Source organism: Ambystoma mexicanum, chromosome 1p, assembly GCF_040938575.1.
Source record: "Ambystoma mexicanum isolate Mex_15411 chromosome 1p, UKY_AmexF1_1, whole genome shotgun sequence".
In the NCBI taxonomy this organism is placed as follows: Eukaryota; Metazoa; Chordata; class Amphibia; order Caudata; family Ambystomatidae; genus Ambystoma; species Ambystoma mexicanum.
This window is the reverse complement of record NC_090921.1, coordinates 71279879-71302693: the sequence shown is the minus strand read 5'-3', so window position 1 is coordinate 71302693 and position 22815 is coordinate 71279879. Positions and strand designations below refer to the sequence as shown.

The 22815-nt window shown below is 49.8% G+C and overlaps 1 protein-coding gene across 1 annotated transcript in view; it reads left to right on the top strand.

The window, feature by feature from the left end:
* RCAN3 (RCAN family member 3) overlaps positions 1–22815 on the top strand; it is a 398660-nt gene that overhangs the window by 191568 nt on the left and 184277 nt on the right. The window contains exon 2 of the mRNA XM_069643243.1: positions 18822–19079. Coding sequence (XP_069499344.1) covers positions 18882–19079 — 198 coding nt within the window. The 5' untranslated portion in view covers positions 18822–18881. The remainder of the gene's footprint in view (positions 1–18821; positions 19080–22815) is intronic.

Sequence of the window (22815 nt, the reverse complement as noted above, 5' to 3'; positions counted from 1 at the left end):
GAGTCCCACATGAACTCCTGCACGGAAAACACAACAGAACACACGATAAAAGGCAGTAAAGGACAAGGATACGGAGGCCCTGTCCCTCCGATGCATTTCCAGCATCACACCAACCACCGCACAATCACTTCACTGCTCCCCTCTGTACAACGCTCTGTACCATATCTATTGCTATATTTATTTTTATTATTACTGTTGGGAACTCCCCAGGTTGATTATCTCCAGCCTAAGGCATCCTCTTGACCTGCTCTCATTTGTAACCATTTGCTATGTTCTAGCCACACTGACCATTCTGTAACCTGGTCTGTATGTTTCGCCTCTTGCCATCCTGTTCCCATTCCCACATTAACCACTCTGTAATCTGGTCCTCATTACTCTTCATCTCCAGCATCTGTAACTGTAACAACGTATCTATGCACCATGCTGATAATGCAGGGAGAGTTGCAGTGGCAGCACTTCTAGACCCAGCTCCATGCTGATAATGCAGGGAGACTCGCAGTGGCAGCGCTTCTAGATCCAGCTCCATGCTGATAGTGCAGGGAGACTCGCAGCAGCGCTTCTAGACACATCACCATGCTGACAATGCAGGGAGACTCGCAGCAGCGCTTCTAGACACATCACCATGCTGACAATGCAGGGAGACTCGCAGTGTCAGCACTTCTAGACCTAGCTCCATGCTGATAATGCAGGGAGACTCACAGCAGCGCTTCTAGACACATCACCATGCTGACAATGCAGGGAGACTCGCAGTGGCAGCACTTCTAGACCTAGCTGCATGCTGATAATGCAGGGAGACTCGCAGCAGCGCTTCTAGACACATCACCATGCTGATAATACAGGGAGACTCGCAGTGGCAGCACTTCTATACCCAGCACCATGCTGATAATGCAAGGAGACTCGCAGTGCCGGCACTTCTATACCCAGCACCATGCTGATAATACAGGGAGACTCGCAGTGGCAGCACTTGCGACATCTGAGGTGGCACAGTGCTGGCAAGTCTTTTGCAAGACAGTGGTTATGATTGAACGGCGGCTAAATTCTATTTGGGCTCCTTGGCTCATTCTAGTCCGGTAGTGCTCCACTTCAGAATGGCTTTTGAGGCGCTGTGAAAGAATGATCCATCCTTGCGACAACGGGTGGATGGCACGTCACCCCGTTGAGTAGTGGAGCCTCCATGGAGGATGACTGAAGACTCTTGCCTCCAGATACCTTCTCACTCCATCATTCAGGAAGGCACCCGTGCCCCTGTGAGTGGGTGATGGGGAGCAAGGAAGTCCTTTTATCCTGGATCGTCGTCGTGGGTACGGATGCAGGGCCTAACTGCTCCCAAATGATGTATAGTCGCAGTGGGTACGGATGCAGGGCCTATCGGCTCCCAAATGATGTATAGTCGCAGTGGGCACGGAATGCAGAGCCTACCCTCTCCCAAGTGATGCATCAAAGATAACTTTGCAAAGTATACATTTCTAACAACCATTTCATTGTGAGGTTAAATATAATATCCACTTTGACTTACTGGATCACTGAATTTTACTGGACCGGTTTAGGTCCTTTCAGGGTCGTCGTCTTGAGGGGTTCACTGGGACGATAGTGCGTCCAATCTGGAAAAATTACCACAGGGGGCCTGTCTCTCCCCCTGTTGTTCAACATATATTCTCCCCCTGTGTAATGATTTGGAGCCCCTGGATCTATTCTTTTGTAACTACGCTGATGATTTCCAACTTGTCTTGGAGATCAGTGGGGATTACGAGAAAGAACGAGCAGTTCTAAACTCAGTGTACCAGTTAATTAAGTGCTGAATGTCAACCTAGGCTGTGTCTAAATGCGTCCAAAACCGAGCTCATGTTGTTCGGTCCTCGGCACAATAGAGACAACCTAGATCATGTGTATGCCAGCTTCGAGATCGATGGAAGTAAGGTTTTGGTTGTTCATAAAGTTAAGACCTTGGGCACTTACTTGGAGGACAGTCTGGATAGTGAGGCCCACTTAGCTGCCATCTTTAAAAGCACTAACTACCATCTAAGAGTACTACCGCAAGTGGCTCCACTGGTCTCCGTTGAGAACCGCACTAAACTTGTCAGAGCAGTTATCCTCCCCCGGGTAGACTACTGTAACGCCCTGATGGGAGGTGCCAGTAGAGCCAATATTCAAGGACTACAAAAGATACAGAATGGTGCTGTTTGTGTTATCTTTCAGATGAAACGCTTTGAGCCTACTTCCGTGGCACGTAAAACACTGCACTGGTTGCCAGTTGCAGCGCGGATTTAGTTCAAACTGTTGTCTATTCGCCACAAATGTGTTTTCAGTAGTGCTCCAGACTATCTTAAGGATAGGGTAAGCACCTACCAATCCACTAGAAATTTGCGATCATCTAGCGACTGTCTCTTAAAAGTTCATCGCGTCAGGCGAGCCTGTGGCCTTGGACGTGCCTGTGCCTTACACGTCCAGGACGCTCGCTCCTGGAATGCTCTTCCTGTACATCTGCGCAAAAAAGGAGAACTATATGACTTTTAGAAAGCAGCTCAGAACCGCCCTCTTTCATCTTAATGAATAATTAGTCTTGGCTTCTTCATCGGGTCTCTCTTATCTGCTTTGCGCCTGGATGCCTTCGAGATTTGGCGCGGTTCAAATTCAATAACATAACATAACTTTTATTTAGTTGTACACGTCTCGATAGGAGAGGGAGAGATACATACATACATACATAGCTGGGACTTTCCCCGCCCACATCCGCTAGAGTTGGCGCTGATGTCTGCAGCGGCTGCAGGTGCATGATCCAGCCATGCTTCATTGCAAAGCATTGTGGGCCAGAGACAGAACCACGTGCAACTCTAGCAGTCTGAAATGAAATGCAAAGCACTGCACAGATCCGGGGCGGGGAAATCTATTCTTCTGCAGCTCGACGCATGCCAGGTGCCAATGCTGTTTGCCTTTCTATTCTGCCCACCTCTATGAGTATTGTTCAAACGCAACTACAACTATTCCAAAATAGTCTACGGTCCCTCCCGCACCCCACAGGCAATATGGGGGCTGCGTAGCTTGATTGCAGATCCTTGGGTGCTCTCTCATATTGCTAGGGTGTGGCCGGCCCTGCATTTCAGCTGGGGGCAGTGCTGGCCCTAGAGGTCCTTAGCCCTCCCGTCCTTTGTGCTTTGAGCAGAGCAGTCCCTGCCACTTGGAGTGGGCCAGCTACCCTGCTCAGAAGCCCCTCTCTCTGCATTCACAGGCGTACCTGCTGCGGAGTGTTGGAGGGCCAGAGGTCAGCTACCCTGCTCAGAAGCCTGTCTCTGCATTCCCAGGCGTACCTGCTGCGGAGTGTTGGAGGATCCGAGGTCAGCTACCCTGCTCAGAAGCCTGTCTGCATTCCCAGACGTACCTGCTGCGGAGTGTTGGAGGATCAGAGGTCAGCTACCCTGCTCAGAAGCCCGTCTCTCTGCATTCACAGGCGTACCTGCTGCAGAGTGTTGGAGGGCCAGAGGTCAGCTACCCTGCTCAGAAGCCCGTCTCTGCATTCACAGGCGTACCTGCTGCAGAGTGTTGGAGGGCCAGAGGTCAGCTACCCTGCTCAGAAGCCCGTCTCTCTGCATTCACAGGCGTACCTGCTGCGGAGTGTTGGAGGGCCAGAGGTCAGCTACCCTGCTCAGAAGCCTGTCTCTGCATTCCCAGGCGTACCTGCTGCGGAGTGTTGGAGGATCAGAGGTCAGCTACCCTGCTCAGAAGCCTGTCTCTGCATTCACAGGCGTACCTGCTGCAGAGTGTTGGAGGGCCAGAGGTCAGCTACCCTGCTCAGAAGCCCGTCTCTCTGCATTCACAGGCGTACCTGCTGTGGAGTGTTGGAGGGCCAGAGGTCAGCTACCCTGCTCAGAAGCCCGTCTCTCTGCATTCACAGGCGTACCTGCTGCGGAGTGTTGGAGGGCCAGAGGTCAGCTACCCTGCTCAGAGCCTGTCTCTGCATACACAGGCGTACCTGCTGCAGAGTGTTGGAGGGCCAGAGGTCAGCTACCCTGCTCAGAAGCCCGTCTCTCTGCATTCACAGGCGTACCTGCTGCAGAGTGTTGGAGGGCCAGAGGTCAGCTACCCTGTTCAGAAGCCCGTACCTGCTGCGGAGTGTTGGAGGGCCAGAGGTCAGCTACCCTGCTCAGAAGCCCGTCTCTCTGCATTCACAGGCGTACCTGCTGCGGAGTGTTGGAGGGCCAGAGGTCAGCTACCCTGCTCAGAAGCCCGTCTCTCTGCATTCACAGGCGTACCTGCTGTAGCGTGTTGGAGGATCAGAGGTCCGCTACCCTGCTCAGAAGTCCGTCTCTCTGCATTCACAGGCGTACCTTCTGCGGAGTGTTGGAGGGCCAGAGGTCAGCTACCCTGCTCAGAAGCCCGTCTCTCTGCATTCACAGGCGTACCTGCTGCAGCGTGTTGGAGGATCAGAGGTCCGCTATCCTGCTCAGAAGCCCGTCTCTCTGCATTCACAGGCGTACCTGCTGCGGAGTGTTGGAGGGCCAGAGGTCAGCTACCCTGCTCAGAAGCCTGTCTCTGCATTCCCAGGCGTACCTGCTGCGGAGTGTTGGAGGATCAGAGGTCAGCTACCCTGCTCAGAAGCCCGTCTCTCTGCATTCACAGGCGTACCTGCTGCAGAGTGTTGGAGGGCCAGAGGTCAGCTACCCTGCTCAGAAGCCTGTCTCTGCATTCCCAGGCGTACCTGCTGCGGAGTGTTGGAGGATCAGAGGTCAGCTACCCTGCTCAGAAGCCCGTCTCTCTGCATTCACAGGCGTACCTGCTGCAGAGTGTTGGAGGGCCAGAGGTCAGCTACCCTGCTCAGAAGCCCGTCTCTGCATTCACAGGCGTACCTGCTGCAGAGTGTTGGTGGGCCAGAGGTCAGCTACCCTGCTCAGAAGCCCGTCTCTCTGCATTCACAGGCGTACCTGCTGCAGAGTGTTGGAGGGCCAGAGGTCAGCTACCCTGCTCAGAAGCCCGTCTCTCTGCATTCACAGGCGTACCTGCTGCAGCGTGTTGGAGGATCAGAGGTCCGCTACCCTGCTCAGAAGCCCGTCTCTCTGCATTCACAGGCGTACCTGCTGCGGAGTGTTGGAGGGCCAGAGGTCAGCTACCCTGCTCAGAAGCCCGTCTCTCTGCATTCACAGGCGTACCTGCTGCAGAGTGTTGGGGGGCCAGAGGTCAGCTACCCTGCTCAGAAGCCCGTCTCTGCATTCACAGGCGTACCTGCTGCAGCGTGTTGGAGGATCAGAGGTCAGCTACCCTGCTCAGAAGCCCGTCTCTCTGCATTCACAGGCGTACCTGCTGCAGAGTGTTGGAGGGCCAGAGGTCAGCTACCCTGCTCAGAAGCCCGTCTCTGCATTCACAGGCGTACCTGCTGCAGAGTGTTGGAGGGCCAGAGGTCAGCTACCCTGCTCAGAAGCCCGTCTCTCTGCATTCACAGGCGTACCTGCTGCAGAGTGTTGGAGGGCCAGAGGTCAGCTACCCTGCTCAGAAGCCATTCTCTCTGCATTCACAGGCGTACCTGCTGCAGAGTGTTGGATGGCCAGAGGTCAGCTACCCTGCTCAGAAGCCCGTCTCTGCATTCACAGGCGTACCTGCTGCAGAGTGTTGGAGGGCCAGAGGTCAGCTACCCTGCTCAGAAGCCATTCTCTCTGCATTCACAGGCGTACCTGCTGCGGAGTGTTAGAGGGCCAGAGGCCAGCTACCCTGCTCAGAAGCCATTCTCTCTGCATTCACAGGCGTACCTGCTGCGGAGTGTTGGAGGGCCAGAGGTCAGCTACCCTGCTCAGAAGCCTGTCTCTGCATTCACAGGCGTACCTGCTACAGAGTGTTGGAGGGCCAGAGGCCAGCTACCCTGCTCAGAAGCCCGTCTCAGCATTCACAGGCGTACCTGCTGCAGAGTGTTGGAGGGCCAGAGGTCAGCTACCCTGCTCAGAAGCCATTCTCTCTGCATTCACAGGCGTACCTGCTGCGGAGTGTTAGAGGGCCAGAGGCCAGCTACCCTGCTCAGAAGCCATTCTCTCTGCATTCACAGGCGTACCTGCTGCGGAGTGTTGGAGGGCCAGAGGTCAGCTACCCTGCTCAGAAGCCTGTCTCTGCATTCACAGGCGTACCTGCTACAGAGTGTTGGAGGGCCAGAGGCCAGCTACCCTGCTCAGAAGCCCATCTCTGCATTCACAGGCGTACCTGCTGCAGAGTGTTGGAGGGCCAGAGGTCAGCTACCCTGCTCAGAAGCCCGTCTCTCTGCATTCACAGGCGTACCTGCTGCAGAGTGTTGGAGGGCCAGAGGTCAGCTACCCTGCTCAGAAGCCATTCTCTCTGCATTCACAGGCGTACCTGCTGCAGAGTGTTAGAGGGCCAGAGGTTAACGCATTCGCCGGGGATGTGAGCAGCTCCACCAGCACACATCCGTTCATATTTTAAATGCTATTTTATTTTACTCCGCAGAGGGGAGCTGCTAGAGACGCTAGCAACAGGTGCGTTATTTATTAATGCTGCCCAGACATATACCCATAGCTCTCAACTCACCCGCTTTTGGCGGGTGTCACCCGCCTTGCAAAGGGCTGACTCACTCGCCAAGTCTCCTGCACGCCCATTCATTTCAGTGGGCGTCTCACCCGCCAGAAACAAAATCGGGTGATTTCACCGGCCTTTGCGAGACAAATGGTTGAGAGCTATGTATACCTCCACCTGGAAAATTAAAGCCCACAGACGATGTTGCCTTTTATTTTGTCCAATTCATCCAGTCTTAGTGACTCCAGCCCTGCTTGCTTGCGACAGTCACCCTGCAGGAGGGCGACAGCAGGGTGAGCTGGGGCATTGGACAGAGCCGGGATCTACTGGACAGCGTAAGAGCTGCCCGCGTTTAACCGTAGCTTTGCCATCAGCCCAGTGAAGTTTAACAATCCTCGCCACCTGAGGCTATCCTGGCCTAATTTAACAACCAATGCGCGTTTTTTAAGCAACTCAGAACATCGTTTTTTTAAATATTCTTTTTATTTTCTGCCTATGAATAACGGCCCTGTCTTGCCTGCTTTTGATAGTCACAGAGGGCATTAATGCCAATAATGGCCCTGGATAATCCCTGACACCTTGTGCCTGCTTTTTGGCAACCCACGTTCCACTTCACCACTCCAGAAGCATAGTCAGCCTTGGCAGAGTGGTTTGCTTTGGCTTTGCCACCCTCCTCCCGGTTCCCCCGAGCCACTGCGCTACCCATCACCCGGGTTCCACATGGGACGTAGCTTGCTCTAGTTTCCCGCTGGCTTCCGGTGCAGACTGCCCGTGGGAACGCCACACCTGGCATACTCTCGCTCTGTCTTGCCATACTTTCCACGAGGATCCCTGCTCTCTCGAGCTCCGCAGGCTTGATGGATCTCGCCACTTCTGGTTGGCTCTTTATCTGATGCTCCTCCAGGGGGGGCTGAGCCATCTACTAGCAAGCCCTGTGGATAGCTGAAGTCAGAAGCCAAACCAGCTGTTATAACAGGAAGTTTTAGATTATCGGGAATTTCACCTCCCACATGGCCAACAAAGGTTTTCGGGTTTGGGGGGAAAGGGGGATAACTTGTATCCCTTTCTTGGTATTTCCTGTTCCCTTAGGGGGGTGGCACCCCCAATGGGATCCCACTTGCCCTGTTCGTAGGGGGTGCTAAACGTAGTAGGATCACCACCCCAGTCTGGAAAGGGGGTGGCTCTCACTGAATTCCTTGGGTTCTCATAACATGCTTGAGGCCACTTCCAGTAGGGTGATCAAAGCCACTTTACCTTCCAAGTACTGTAGCGTGGAAAGTAGGAGATAACGACCCACTGAAGCGCTTTCAGATCTTCGCCAGCCACTCCCCACCCCCATGTCGGCAAGGTTTGTCCACATCGATTATTGAATTTATCAAGCGCTTAATGCCAAAGTACTGTACACAATTAAAATAGTACATCAAATGGGTGGGTAATTGAGTTTCATGGAAGAAATACTGTTTAGTTGAAGACTGAAGGTAACAAAGGAAGGGACCGCTCTTGGAGATGGAGAGAAGTGATTCCTGTGTTTTGGAACTAGAGCGGAAAAGGAGAGACAACTAGGCAGCGCTAAGGATGGCGCGAGAACAGTAGAAACAGATATTTGGGTTGGAGAGAATGAGAGGGTTTGTAGAGAGAAGCAAGTGCAGAGGCACCGAGGAGCCAGACCATGAATGCATTTAAAAACCATGGAAAGGAAATGAGAATGACACCAGACTGGGAAAGAAGCCAAGGGAAGAGTCTCTAGGTTCAAGAGGGGGAAAAAGCACAAATCAGGAAATGGGGTACTGAGCGAAGACTAACCATAAGGGGGAGCAATAATCGAGTCAAGCATCAAAGAACAAATAAAGAATTTAGTGGCATAAAATGAAAGAAGGACATACTTTACATACATTACAAAGTTGGAAAAGACCTTAATGGACAGCATTAGGGATGGGATGAGAAAACCAGCAGAAAGGATCAGAAATAAGACATGATTACTGGCTGAAGATGGAAGGAGGTGTTGAGGAGGCAAAGAAAGAAAGAAATGATGGAGTAGAGCGGGGAATTCAAGGTAGAAAAGAATAAAACGTCAGCTTTAGAAGAGGTATGAGTGTGGAGTCATAATGGACAGCGAAAAGTTGGGCAGAAAGATTAGAGTGCAGGAAACTCGGGAGGAAAATGAAAAAAAGACCTGAATAAGTACAGTCGGATAGATGGAAGTGGACCCACTGTGCCAGGAAGGCCGATGGCGATCACCAGTCTCAAAAGCAGCAGAAAGATCAAGAAGGACAAGAATAGGCAAGTATAGAGCAGCGTGTGGGAGAGCAGCTTCAGAAGAATGATGTGGGCGGAAGCCGGAGAGATTGCCGGCCGGCTGAAAGGGAATGATGTTGGACAATGCGCTCAAGTACTTTAGATAGAAGGACATACATGAAATGGAAGAGCAAAGGCTTTTGAGGATAGAAATAACAGTGATGAGTCCTTCTTAGGGAATGAAGCAGTCAGTAAAGAATTATTAGGAATACAAGTTAAGAAAGGATTTGAAGGATGGAAAGCCAGAGTGAAAAGAAATGATGGGGTTGGGTCTGTGGGAGAAGCAGTAGGATGAGCACGAGATGGATGGAAGGATGTTTCAGTATCCGAAAGAATTGAGGGCCCTGAGGCCTTTGGGCGACTAGTGCCATATAAGAAATTTATAGACAGACAACAGACTAGGAATTGGTGTGCAGTGGAGAGGAAGAGAAATGAGAGTGAAGAAGAGAGTTAACCAAGAGAAGGGAGGAAGAAAACCGTGAGGATTCAAAGATGACGGTGAAAGAATGCTGCCATAGAAGGAAGAGGGTGGGGGAGAGAAGAAAAGGAGAGCATAAAGCGTCCTGGAGAATAGGAAGGAGCCGATATAATGGAGTAGAGCAGAAAAGAAGGCCCAGAAAGGTTCTGGAAACATCAGGAGGAGGAGAGGAAATAGGATGAAAGTGATAACAGTTAAGTGATAAAAGATGAGAAGTGGAGGAATAATGGACCGTATGAGGAGGAGTCCCCAAGAAGAAATCTAGGGATCAATAGGTCAAACACTCACAGCTGCCACCCAGTACCCTATACAATCAGGGACCGAAATAAGGGACACAAACCCTCACAACAACCATACTTACCTTGGGGGCCCCCTAACAAGAACTGGGACATTCAACTTCCTGGGCAGCCATTGCCGTTTCGCTGCAGGCCCGTGTAGAGAAAGTGGGCAGGGATTAAACTGCTTATTGTAATTTTTTCCACTTTCACCAGGTGGGGGAAGATCTGGCCAGATTGGCTTGGGCCAGTGATCCAATTGAGGGAAACCATAAAAAGGATAGCAGGGAAACAGAAAGTTGTGGTTAGTTCAGGTGAGGTCGGAGGAGGCGGGGGCATACCAAGAGACCAGCAGGAGGGACAGATCAGGAGAGTACAGAAGGTAAAGGTAGGTGGATAAAGAGTGTATACTCTACCCCATCCTGCTCCCACCATTATCCCAAGGCTCCTGCCCATCCTGCTCCCACCACTTTCCCATGGCTCCCGCCCATCCTGCTCCCACCATTATCCCATGGCTCCCTCCAATCCTGCTCACACAACAGTCCCAAGACTCCCGCACCCTGCTCCCTGCACAGTCCCAGGGCCATTGGCAGATTGTGATATTTTTTTTTTTAAGTGAAGGGGCATACATATTTCACCCAGATATGCCATGGCGACGGACCATAGCGAGGTAGCACCAAACCAATCAAGGGGATTTCGGGGATTTAAAAAAAGAAATAATGAGTTAAAATGTTGCATTTTAGAGCATACTTACAACAAAATTGTGTAAAGAGCCAAACAGTTTGCAATTGGCGCTGGGGGGACCAGAGGGCAGATATGATTTTTTTACTGGACATCCATGATAGTAAAAAGATTGCATCCCTGTCCCCTGGGCCCTTACACAATCAACATGATTGTGTGTATGCAAGGCGCTGTGGGTACCAGGGCGAAAGCATGGTATTTTTGACTGGACATCTATGATCAATGCCCAGTAAAAATAATACTATCCCTGTCCTGTGGCTCCACAGCGCCTCAGAAGCAGAGCTAATTTTGGCAGGTGGAGTAGGGGCATTGCATCAAAGGCATTTTTAAAGTGCATTTGTTATAAAAACCCTCCGTCCCCCCACACGCGCTCCCCAGGCCCCACTCGCCAAAATCAGCTCCACGGCCCAACACCAACACACACGTTCACACCGGAAGCACTTTGCTCCACCCCACTCCAGGCTGCTCTGTCCTTATGTGCGAGGTGGAGCAGGAGCTCCCCCTCACACATCCCGACATGCAGTTCCCCAGCCAGCATTTCCAATGAGCTATGCAACGCTAGTGAAACAAAACGCCCTCAGCGTGGCATGCCCCAGGGAGCATGTGCGGCTGGGGAACGGGAAAGAGTGTATCCCTTTGACAGTTCAGCCAGCCCAGGAGCACTCCCTCAGCTGGAAAAAGCAGCTGAGGGAGTGCTCAGTGTTTCACTGGGCTGTCTCCTCCATAATGGGTGAGGGGGGCCACTGAGTTTATGCCCGTTGCCCATTATGGATAAGCCGCCAGGCTTGGACTGGCCTATACGTGGTCAATAGGGCAATGCCCCAACCAAAAATGCAAAAGTGGGGCAGTTTCTTTGGTCTACGTGGGCCACCTTTATGGCCAATGTGGGCCAGTTTGATGAGTTACTTCACTATACAACTAGTCGTTTTGACCGTTGTTGCTGAATATATATTCCTTAAATATCACAATGTGCTTACATTTTAACAGAAAACACCCCCTTGGGTATTATTTGAACAGTCTGTCACTAAACGGAATGAATTTCCATTTGCAACTGCGGACTCTTTTCCACTGGTGCCAAGACTGGTTTATGCTCCAGTCTCACCCTATTAGCCGCCCCTGCCCATTTCCTCCATTTTTTTTTTTTACATTTCAGACTGGGGGCTCGTGGCCACGCCCCACAGTTTGAAGACCTCTGGCGATGTGAGGGACGAGTGTGAGTGATAGCCGAAAGACTGCATCACGCAGGGTGTCTGCAAGGCACATACCCCTTTAGAACTTGGTAGAGTAGAGAAGGCTAGCAAGTGCCTGCGGGAGTTTAGCGCTATAAGCAAAGTGCCTTTAGGTTGACATGGCTGCTGGCATTGGTGTAGTGTGGGCGGAGGACGCCTGTTGGTAAAGTGGTGCTCTCAGATGGAGGGTGCGGGGGTGGCCGAGGACTCCTAAAATCCCTTGAGCGTTGAGGTGTTTCTTTGTGACATGTGGCATATTTGGGAAGGCTGCCCGCGCGCGGTGCCCTCCCTGGAAGCAGCGTCAATGCGTGCCCTCTTCACCAAGTCCTGTTTTCCAATGGCACGGGCCGTGTCGTGGCATGCGCTGTTTTTAAGGGTGCGATGGAAGCTGTACACATGTAGTCCTCGTTGCACCCCCTCTGGGAGAGCAAATGCCTGCTCGCCTGTTTGTAGATTGTGAGGGGGAAGCGGAGGCAGGCAGGTGGGAGACAGACTCCCTCTAGCTCTGCCAACCCAAGTGGCGGTCGTGAGGGCTCTTCATGCAAATCAGGGCGCTTCTGCGTGCGAATCACGACTCTCCTCTTCAAAACAGGATCCCATGGAAATGGAAATACTATTTCTGTACACGTGTGCCTCTTCTCCCTGCAGAGCCTCACGCACACCCGCTGCAGATGGCCATTATAATAGGGCAATTGCTAAGAGCGCACCGACTGCATGGCTTCTAGGCGAGGGGCCCTGCAAGCTGGCACTGGGAGCACAGCATAAGGGCACGAGTCAGAGGGAAAGGGAGGGGTGGGGAGGGGTTCCAGGGAAGGGCCCGTGCCAGCCTGAAATCTCTGCTGCGTCACAGCCGTAGAGGGGCCTTCGCAGAGCAGCAGAAGCGCATGCACGGCAGTGAGGAAGAGCTCATTACCAGCCCAGCAGCACTCAACCCGACACCAGAGAGATCCGCGAATCAGCATTGCCAAAGCCAACTGGATTGGCTTTTATGCAGGTATGAGGTGGTTCTACCTGGCCATAAGATGGCAACAGCTGGAAAAAGGCTGTTATGGCACTGGCTGGCAAATGTCTCCACAAGAGGCAAACTCTTGGCTTTGTCAATGCTTGTAGGAATCCCCTGCAAGTTAAAGATCCGAGGTCACACAACATTGCATATAAACCTTATGGCTGGGAGGGGGGAAGACAATAATGACACGCAAATGTATGCTAAGGGGCTTATGACCGAAAATGTCGGGTGTGATGGTTTTGTTTTGTTTGTTGTAAAAATCAATAAAAAAAATAAAAAACCAAAAGGCTGAAGGTACATTTAAAGACATGTGTATTGCACCAGGAGGTGGTTTACAGGTGTAAATAAAAACAAAAATATTCACATGCTCTTAAAAGCAGAGAACTACCTCAGGGCAGCGAGGGGTGGCTAGTGGGAATTGCCATATCGAGGTTGTGCCCCTCCGCATCCTTTCTCTCACGTATCTTCACTTCCCCGACAATAGTTTTGTCTTCTAGGCAACACCACCTAATAACCAGAACTCAAATAAGAGGCTATTCTTGGAAGAGAATTCGCTGTTATCAAAAGACCTCTCGAAGTGCCCAGCACACACAGGTGTTTTATCCCAGTGCCACTGGCCCTTATGCCCAAGTAATGAGCAGGCCTGTCGCCGTCTTGGAACAGTTTGTATGGGCCTGCATGTCGAGCTCCTTTCTCCAAGTCCATAGGCGATATCAACCTAGGCGGTGGCCCGACCCGGGGCTAGAAACTGCCCAGTGCTCACTTTGGGCTCCTAATGCCATGCCCCTTGGGTTCATATTGGAGCACTCATTGGCGAGCTTATGGTAAGAAAAGCAATCACACTGATAGGACCCCCCCCCCATGGAAACACAAATTGGGTGGTCAAACACCAGCCCCTTTTAGCACCACCTAATAGCCAAAACTAAAAACACCACTGATAAGCCAAACCTATTGATATATGATAAGTATGATAAGTCATTTATAACGCGTCTGTACACAAGTGTTTCTAGGTGTTATAAGATAAGGGAGGGAAGACCGAGAGAGGACAAAACAAATGATCTTGCTAGGCCTTGTGTCATTCAGATCGTGAAAGTGGGATACGCAAAAGTGCAGGGGTTGGGGCGAGGGGAAGTGCAATCAGGGCAGCAATGCTCTGAGTAAGTGCAGCCAGGGCAGTGCAGCTCTGGGTAAGTGCAGGGAGGCAGGGGACGGTAGGGTTCCAGAGACAGCCCCTAAGTGGAGAGAGATTTACCCCACTCTCTGCATGGAGAAGAGTCTGACCCTCCGAGTTGGAGGTGGCTGAGCGAAGGGTTTGAGAAGGAAGGTGTTTAGGAAGAGAGAGTTGGATGTAGTGCGTGCCCCGGCCCCAGAAAGCCCTTTGGACTATGCAGAGGGTCTTGAACTTGATCCTGCAGCCACTGGGAGCCAGTGGAGAGATTTCAGGGCTGGAGAGATAAGGTCCATGGGCTTGAGGCCAATGACAAGTCTCACAGTCCTGTTCTGCAGAGGGCGGAGAGTAGAGGTAGGCAGATTCAGAAAGAGGCTGTCCAATTTAGAGAGAACCAGGGCTCTGGAGACAGTGAGCTTCTGGGGGAAAGTGAGAAAAGGAAGAATACCTCTCAGGAGGTGCAGCTTGTAGTGGGACTTCTTGGCAAGGCAAAGTCTGTGATGTGAGGAGAGAAGGAGAGAGTGTAGTCTAAGATGACTCCAAGGTCATTAGCCTCACAGGAAGGTGAAGGAAGAGGGCCCAAGGATGGCGCCAAGAGTGAGAGTGGGAAAGCAGGGGTCCCAATGTGAAGAATCTGTGTTACTGGCATTAAGGCAGCGATCGCTGGAGACGCACCACTCCTGAATCGCGTATAGACAGTCAGGAATGAGCGAGAGAGTAGAGGAGGCTGAGGGGTGCTTGAAGGAGAGCAGAGTGTCATCCGTATAACACTGAAAGTTAGAGGATAAGGTAGAGATAAGGTGGGCCAAAGGGGCCAAGTAGACCTTGAAGAGCCCGATTGAGAGGTTAGAGCCCTGGGGAACACCACATGTGTAGAGAACGATGCTGGAGAGAAAGGACCCAAGTTGGACCAGGGAGGGTCGGTTCAGGAGGAAGGAGGTCAACCAGGCCAGGGCCGGACCCGGGTTGCCCAGGTTCTCACAGAGATGATTGTTGGGCAGAATTACATGCAGTACCCTTTGGGAACACTACACACAATTAAGACTACAGGTGTAAGCACGATCTCACCTTTGGTACAAGCCTGTACTACACAGTTATGTGGTAGCAGTGGCTGAGCATCCAGACTTATCTCAAGAGGGTAGTGAGCAGTACAAGATGTTAAACAAAGGACTTGCAATGACAGTGGTTCAAACAAACACTATTCAAGGTTTCTTGGTAAAAGAACATACATTTATTTACACAGTCAGTTGGAAAACATTCAACTAGTAAGAAGCAAGTCAATAACACAATCTCATACACTACAGTACACAAGCAATACATTTCTGAACGAGTTAGGCTCCACTGAAGTGGGAGCAATATGGCACTTCAGTAACTTTCAAAAGGCGTAGAAAGACAAAGGTTAAAATAATTCAAGCACAATTACTTTCATAGGCAGGGAAAATAGTTTAATTTCACTACAGCAGGCCATTCAATTCAATAGGCCTGGGCCAAAGTCAATGGTTCAGTGTCTTGGATAGGATAGCACAGTTCTGGTAGTAAACGAGTAAGTCTTTGCCAATTTTCTTAGAAGTAGTTTGCCAGAAAAAGAGTTTTATATGTCGGATTAGGAGTGAACAAGACTCCAAAGTTGGGAAAGTTTCACAAACGTTCACCGCAGCAGAAAGGTTTTCCACACTGCATTTGCACAGTACCTTAAGTATGAAGAAAAGCTGTAGCTGAGGCAGTTGTTCCTGGCAGTTCCTGCAGATCTCGCTGTCCCTGAGCTTCAGTTGCGGGTACAAGGAGGACGTCTGGAGGTTCCTGCACTGCCCAGGGAAGAGGCCACAAGGTTGGCAATACGTCGGTTTTAAGGTGCAAGTGCCTTAAAGTGCACAAACTGGTATCCTTTTCACTGGCTATCCGGTTTTCAACAGCACTCTGATGAAAATTCGACCAGTATGGAGACGGTGACCAGGTGGCTTACAAGTTGCTTGTTCCCACCAGCTCAAGGGAAGAAGTCGCCCTTGAAAGGGCTTCTCTGTCGATGGAGTTTCAGGCAATTTGGACCTGCAGCAGGGCTTCACCGGGCAAACCAACGGTCCAGGAGTTGCAGCAGTCGTCTTCCTTCAGCTCATCTTCGGGTCTTTCGTTCCAGTGGTCGACTCTGCTTTCCAAGTCCCAGAGACCTGCTTTTAAACAGTTTTCCACCATTCATTCCAGCCTGGCTGTCACTCACACAGCTTGGTGGCTGTCCTTGCTGGCTGGACAGCCAGCCAGCCAATCACGCCTGAGTGCATTCAGGTCTCCTAGGAGTCTAAGCACAGGGAGTTTCGGGCACCTCCCTCCCATCCTGTCCACCCCAGACACTCAGGCGCCAGAGGAGGGCTTCAGCACAGAAGCCCGCCATAGAGCATAGAACAAAGGGACCAAACCAGGTTTGCCGCGCAGAGACAAACACAAGAAGGACCTTTCCTTAAAGAAATGGTGAAAAAAGTCGACCGGAGTCTGTTTTTACAGAGGGGTCATGGGCGCCATATTGAACAACATGGCTGTCCTGATTTTTATCTACCAGTGTTTGGGTCAGAAAAAACCATGGTAGTTTGTTCTAAAACCACTGCCACCAGGCGTTTCAAGAGGAAAGGGTCACATTTGACTGCTACATGAGTGTTTAGACACAGGGGATGCTAGGCAACCCCTCCAGCACTCTATAGGAAGATAGTGTGTGCTGGGTCTTTGAATTTAAAAAGACAAGCAAAGTCAATTTAACTTTACATGCTCTGGGAGACGGTAGTCAGTCCCAAAGAAGGTATTTAAACCTTGGGAAGTCTGAAAGACACCCCCGTGTCACTGCACTGAAGGTGCTGTGTGACACACAGAAAAAGATGATGCCTATGGAGTTTGTCTAAAAACTCCATATCCAAAGAACACAAAAGTAAAACGCATATCAAAATACATGAAAGAGTGGGGAAAAAGGCTCACACTCTTTCCAGGTAAAAATAAAAATCTTAGAAATCCAGCAAAGTTGCTCGGGGTCTCAAAAGGTAAGGGAAATTAGCACATTCTTGAGAATTCTCCATAACATTGATTGATCAGGATGGCATGATTGACAGTGTCAAAAGCAGAGGAAAGATCAAGGAGGATGAGATGGAAGGCTAGAGTCAAGATTAGAGAGCAGATCTTCACATGTGTTCAGGAGAGCAGTTTCCGTGCCTCTGGCTCCTCTGAAGACAGACTTATGGTCATGGAGACAACCAACTGATTCAGTGTGGAGGGTAAGCTGGGAGATGGCCATATTTTCCAGGAGTTTGCCCAGGAAAGGAGTGATGGAGATCGGGCGGTAGTTTGCTGGACAGCAACGATCGGCAGATGGCCTTTTCAAGAGGGGTGCACAAGGGAGTGCTTGAGGAGAGAGGAAAAAGATCTGGCGCAAGAGTGATTGCTGAAATCAGCCAAGGGTAGAGCGAGGGTGTTCTTGTGGTCCTGGATGGTTCTGGAGGTGCAGGGGAGCACCTGCTTGGACGACACTTTCATAGATCGGACTGTCTAGAAACATCGTCAGGAGTGGCCAGAGAGAAAGAGGAGAAAGGAGGAGAGGGAGAGGCGGCCAGAGGGGGGCTAAGAGAAGTAGAGGGAGACCACCTGCCCAACTCTAGATGTTCTCGAGCAGGGCACCCTTCCGTGGCTCAATTCCCTGTAATATCAATGCCCTGCTTTCGCGTAATGTTTGCTACTGCACTTCTGCTGCTTCATGGGCAAATAACCAACCCTGTTTCCGGAGGGAAGGCAGAGACAGCGCTGCTGGAACTCGAGCAGATCTCGGCAGATCTCCACAGATCTACATGAACCTAGATTAGTCCATTTCATTGTCAGTCGTAAAGATGCTTTACTTCTGATGTACATCTGTTTTCTGCATGGGAAGTAGCATAGCAGAACTGCTGAGCATATACATTCAGAAATGCCGACACACCAGTTCCCCTCTAACGTCACAGGATAGCGCCAGAAGTGAGTGATGAAACAGCTGACACTCCTATATTTTTAGATTTCATTTTATATTCTAAAAGTTCCAGAATGCAACGTTCAAAGCCACGACGGGTTAATTATTTCACACCTGTTATGGGACAGCTTGACATCTTTGTTCTCTATCCTATTGGCTGTATAGCCTGCAAGGCATGCAGGCAACTCCAAAAAGCCCCTTTTGAAAAATTCACCCACTCTTACCCAAGCAGACTTGCATTACTTTGTGATTCAATTTACTCAGCAATAAGCACAGATTGAAAAGGCAAGAGAGGGGGCGGGCCGGGGAGAGGGGGTATTGATGCATATGTGCCAGGTCTGTGCTACCAAGCAAACATTAACACTTGAAGGTGCACATGACCAGAAAAAAGCACCTCTCCTGCACGTCATATCTCACTGATGGAGGAGTCTGCTGCTGAGTCCGCAACGGAGAGACGCGGCAATTGCAGGGATGCTGGGAGCGCGGGCTTGCAATATCTGATGACGTCTCTGCACAGGGATACTTTACTAACCTTTTCTTAGCATTGTTTGAGGTCTAAGCCCGCTTAAGCTTTTGGTCCCTTCCTCCCCAGCATCTGGGACTTCACAGGACATCCGGGGCTCGTAGATAGTTTAATCCTCATGGAAGCCTGGGCCCCTGACACCTTGCTGTCCTGCAACAAGTTTGAGGCACTGAAAATGGGGTGCTGGAGCCCCAACGCGGCATTGTCCTGCAGGAAGTCTTAGGAACTCCTACTATACTGTCACCTTGTAGGAAGGCTCTGGTCAGAGCAATGGCACAGGCCTGCAGGCTGTCTGGGGGCTACAGGAAGGCTGAAGTACCAACGTGGTGGTGGTGGGTTTGAGCACTTGTAAATGCAATTAGGATTCAACTCTTCTCACTGATTCGCTCTTTTAATTATAATCCCCAAACCTTAAGTCTACACTTTAGTGCATTTTCCATGTGTGGTAGCACACTCCAGAGTGTCGTTTTCTAGGCGTCTGTTGTGTATGGATTGAGGTTAATGGAGTTGAGAGCCTAAGGCGTGCCTCCTCTTTCTTTCCTTCAATTCTCCCGGTCCATCACAGCAAGGCAAAGCGCAGTAGATATCGTTTCATAGTTTCTCACTCTTTCCTTTATTTTGTCTCTCAGCTCTTTTCTCCAGGCTCCGCCATCCTGCCATAAGAAGAGAGCGGAGGTTCCCCCAGCACAATGCTAAGAAGCAGCATGAAGGCCTGGAGTGACAGCCAGTCCGACCTGTATAGCAGCGACCAAGAGGAGGAAGAGGAAGAGATGATTTTTGGGGAGAACGACGATGATCTGGAGGAAATGATGGATTTAAGTGATCTGCCAGCATCCCTCTTTGCATGCAGCGTGCACGATTCAGTGTTCGAGGTGGAAGAGCAGAGGGTAAGTGACAGTTCACGTGGTTACAGTAAAAGAGTGAGCAGGAGTGGGCCATGATCTCAGACTAGTAGATCCGTTTAACGCAATGGTCTTTGTGTGTCAAGGTGTTGGGCAGCAGAAAGGCAGTGCAGGGACTAATGTCAATCGAGCTACAATCACCGCTGGGGTTCAGGGACCTGTAGCTCTCCAGAGGTGCTGTATAGGGCTGATGGGAGTTGCAGTCTAAAACATCTGGAGGCAGACGTCAATGAGAGGGCAAAAGGGGCTTCCCCCAATTCCCCACCTTGGAGAGGCAGCAGGGGAAGAGGGAGCACAATGTTGCCTGATCTAAAAAAGTCAGTTTCCATAGTTCAAGACACTTAAGTGGCATATGGTGGGATATTTTAATATTTTATGGTGTGCAGCTGAGGCCTGGGGGGGGGGGGTTTGGGGTGTGTGTGTGTGAGAGAGAGAGAGAGAGAGAGAGAGAGAGAGAGATATGAATTGGATTCTGCTCCACAGGAGAACATGAAAAAGCAGGGATAAAATGGCCTATTCGGCCCGCACCCTTCTAGTAACATCAAGTAGGATGCTTTGTGTGTTCGTAGAGTGGCTCTCAGATGCATGTTGGGGTGCTCCCAGAAATGCTTCACAGTTGGCCAGGACGAGTTGGGCTTAAGCTGCCGTGATGGGGGCCAATGAGTAATGCTCCAGCGGTTTGAGTCGGCGGTCGTCAAGGTGGTGAGGCGGCAGTTCATGGGCTAGCTGGGCCGAGCTGTGGTTGTAACTCCTAATTAGAGTCGGCGTGTGAGTCTCCAGTGATTCTGTTCGGGTCTCGGCACTGAGCAGTTGCTTTGGCCCTACAAGATGGCAAGCTTTGGCCGGGACAAGATGCAGTGTCGAACTAGTCGAAGGTGCAAGAAATCTTCGATGTGGTGGAGGAGTGCAGCAGCTGGAGATTTTTCCTTTTGTTCTAGGTGAAGTGAACACGGGGCGCCCGGTTCGGTGTGTTAGAACAGGGAGCTTCGGATGGTCCATCTGTTGCTGTAAGGTCCTTTTAGGGGGACTCTAGGATAGGATGGTTTGGTTTAGAGCCTGCTCTCGCAGCTCAGGAGATTCCAATGCAGAGTTGTAGGTCCTGATGCAAAGCAGAGGTTACTCCTGATGTGCCCTGGGAGGAGTGGGTAGGGAACCGATCTTCCTTCTGTCTTTTCTTCACCTCAAGCTGAGAGCATTGGAAAGTGCAACTCTCCCAAAGGATGACCAGTGCGATCTTCAGAACAAATCTGCAGCCTTAAATGATCCGAGTGCAACTGAGCAAATCTGACAAAAGGGGCAAAGACCCCTTCTTTTTAAAGTCAAAAGTCCTCATGTGAAAGCTAGCCTGCCTTAGTGGGCCAATCCCTGCTCTCGGACAGAGTGGACTTTGCCCCGTTGATGTTACACCCAAAATGCTTTTCTCCAGAGGAAGTGAGGGACAATAAAGGGACATTGAGAATCAAAATGGTGGAAACCACCTCCCATTGATCAGAGCCCTCCTGCCTATCCCAATCCTGCACCCTTCCCTTCGTACTGACAACAAAGGCCCTAGGAGACGCAGTACCCTGGTGTGAGGCTACTCCTTTTGAATGGCTGTGCTCTCTTGATGTGAAGGCCCAATACTGATGCCTGCATGTAGATCTGCTGTGTTCTTTTAGCACAATAGGTGCTGTCATCACCAGTTCACCTTCACCAGATAATGGTTGCTATAAAAACTGACATAGCATCAGAATGTTGATGTTTTAGAAATTGCTGTCCTCAGATTGGAGTTTGTAAAACCTAAGCAGCCACCCCCATTGATGACTAGTCCGGGGAAGGGATTGGGCATCCATATTCAAGACTGTGGAACTAAAGCACTCATGTCATGTCTTTGCCCACAGACGATGTAGTGATCCTGGAAAAATCGGCTCCTACCAGCGACAGTACTGTGCCGTATAATTCGCTTTCACCCATGCTAATTGTTCTTTTAAGGTAGACCATCTCAGTTGAAGTGATTCTAGATACAAAAGAGCAGACAAGGCCTCTGGCAAGCATATGTACGATCTCTTTATTTCACACATAAAATGTATTGCTTTGCTTTACGATTCAAAGGTTCTTCTGCACGACATGAATAAAAAACCTCAACCAGTGTTTTGAGTGTATTGAACCTTTTAAAATACAAAAGAGAAATCCAATTGTTTTGGATCACATCAGTTAGCATGCTGTTCCTCATGTTATGGTTCCCTTGATGGAGACAATAAAGCTAGAATCATTCCCATTTTGCATAATGTACTTCTATAACTTTTTATTTGTAAAAACAAATGTGTCATGTTGGGTTATCTAATTTTGTACACTTTCCAAGTCAGTTCTATAAAATGGGATTATTTTAATTCATGGTACGTACTGCACGTCGCAGCTTCATCTGCTAAGCAATGTGTGATCCAGGACTTCCCATGTAATCTCCTATTGCCTAACCGGTCAAAATTGCCGGCCCCTGAACCATTTAAAATTGTCATCCCTTCAAAGTGATTTCTTTCTCGGGTTCGGATCTTCAAAAAAGTTTCACTCGTATTTTCAATGGCTATATTTCACACAGCCACCACTTGTTTCTTTGCTCTCAAATGCAACACCATTTGAAAACCATATCCTCTGCTAATCTCAGGCTATCTGGCTATGGACGCCTTCCTGGTAGCTTCTAATCTGCATCCACTATCTATGCTATAGTATGCAAAGCTTTCTCCCTGCTTCCGATTGGTCTTCTGTATTCATGCATGAGCACTTTTGCATTCTATGAGACATCTAATCTTATTTAAGACCTCATTCGAAGAGGACAGGGACCTTGGTCTATACTGCGTTATGTGCACCTTTTCTATACATATGTCCCCTGCTTTTATACTACAGCTCATTTACCTCCTTCGTGGCTGCTATTAATAAAAATGTGTCCTGTGCCTATGCTAGAGATGTAGGAAGGCAAGTGTGGGCACCGCAAAATAATTATATTCTAAATATCTGTGAGGTGTCAGAAATGGGAGGCGGATACAAACTTGTCATATTTTCATTATCGAACATCTTTATTAAAATAAAAATGTTGGATAAAGTCCTCTTTCCCTATTCTGAAGAGTTTCCCTACCTAGGAAACTAAAGAGTAAAGATCAGTCTGTTTCTTGTCGTCAACATTATATAAACTGTCCTCGTGTTCAAAACATGATAATGTGACCCTCGCACTGAAAAGGAACAACTAAAAGTGTAAGGAAAAGGTCTCTGACTTATGTTTGGCAAAAAGAGTTCACAATTAAAGCAAGCAGATCCATCCAACAAAGGAATTGTCTTTCCCCAGGAGATATCCTTGAATCCAGAGGTTAGTTCCCTTCCCCGGGATATCTCAAGTAGGGTCACAAAAGTGTCTTTTTGAAACCGTCTCTTTGGTCCCTTGTACCTGGTTCAGGAAGTTTCTGTGCAAACAATATATCCCACACCGTGTAGTTCATTCTGGGTTTCTTTGCACGGGGTTCACAAAGCAAAGGGGTCTTATTCACAATGTGATGCTCCACATATGGTTCTCTTCAACCTCTTTATATTTTAGCGGACCACCTGATATACCTGCCCGTCAGAAATCCTCCTGTAAGCTCTTCAGGTCTCTGCTGATTCCCTTCCACCAGGTATTTGGATTTCAACAGGAAAAGGTATTTGTTCAATATCACAACTTCCACTTGCCTGTTATCTTAGAGTCTCTGGTAAACTT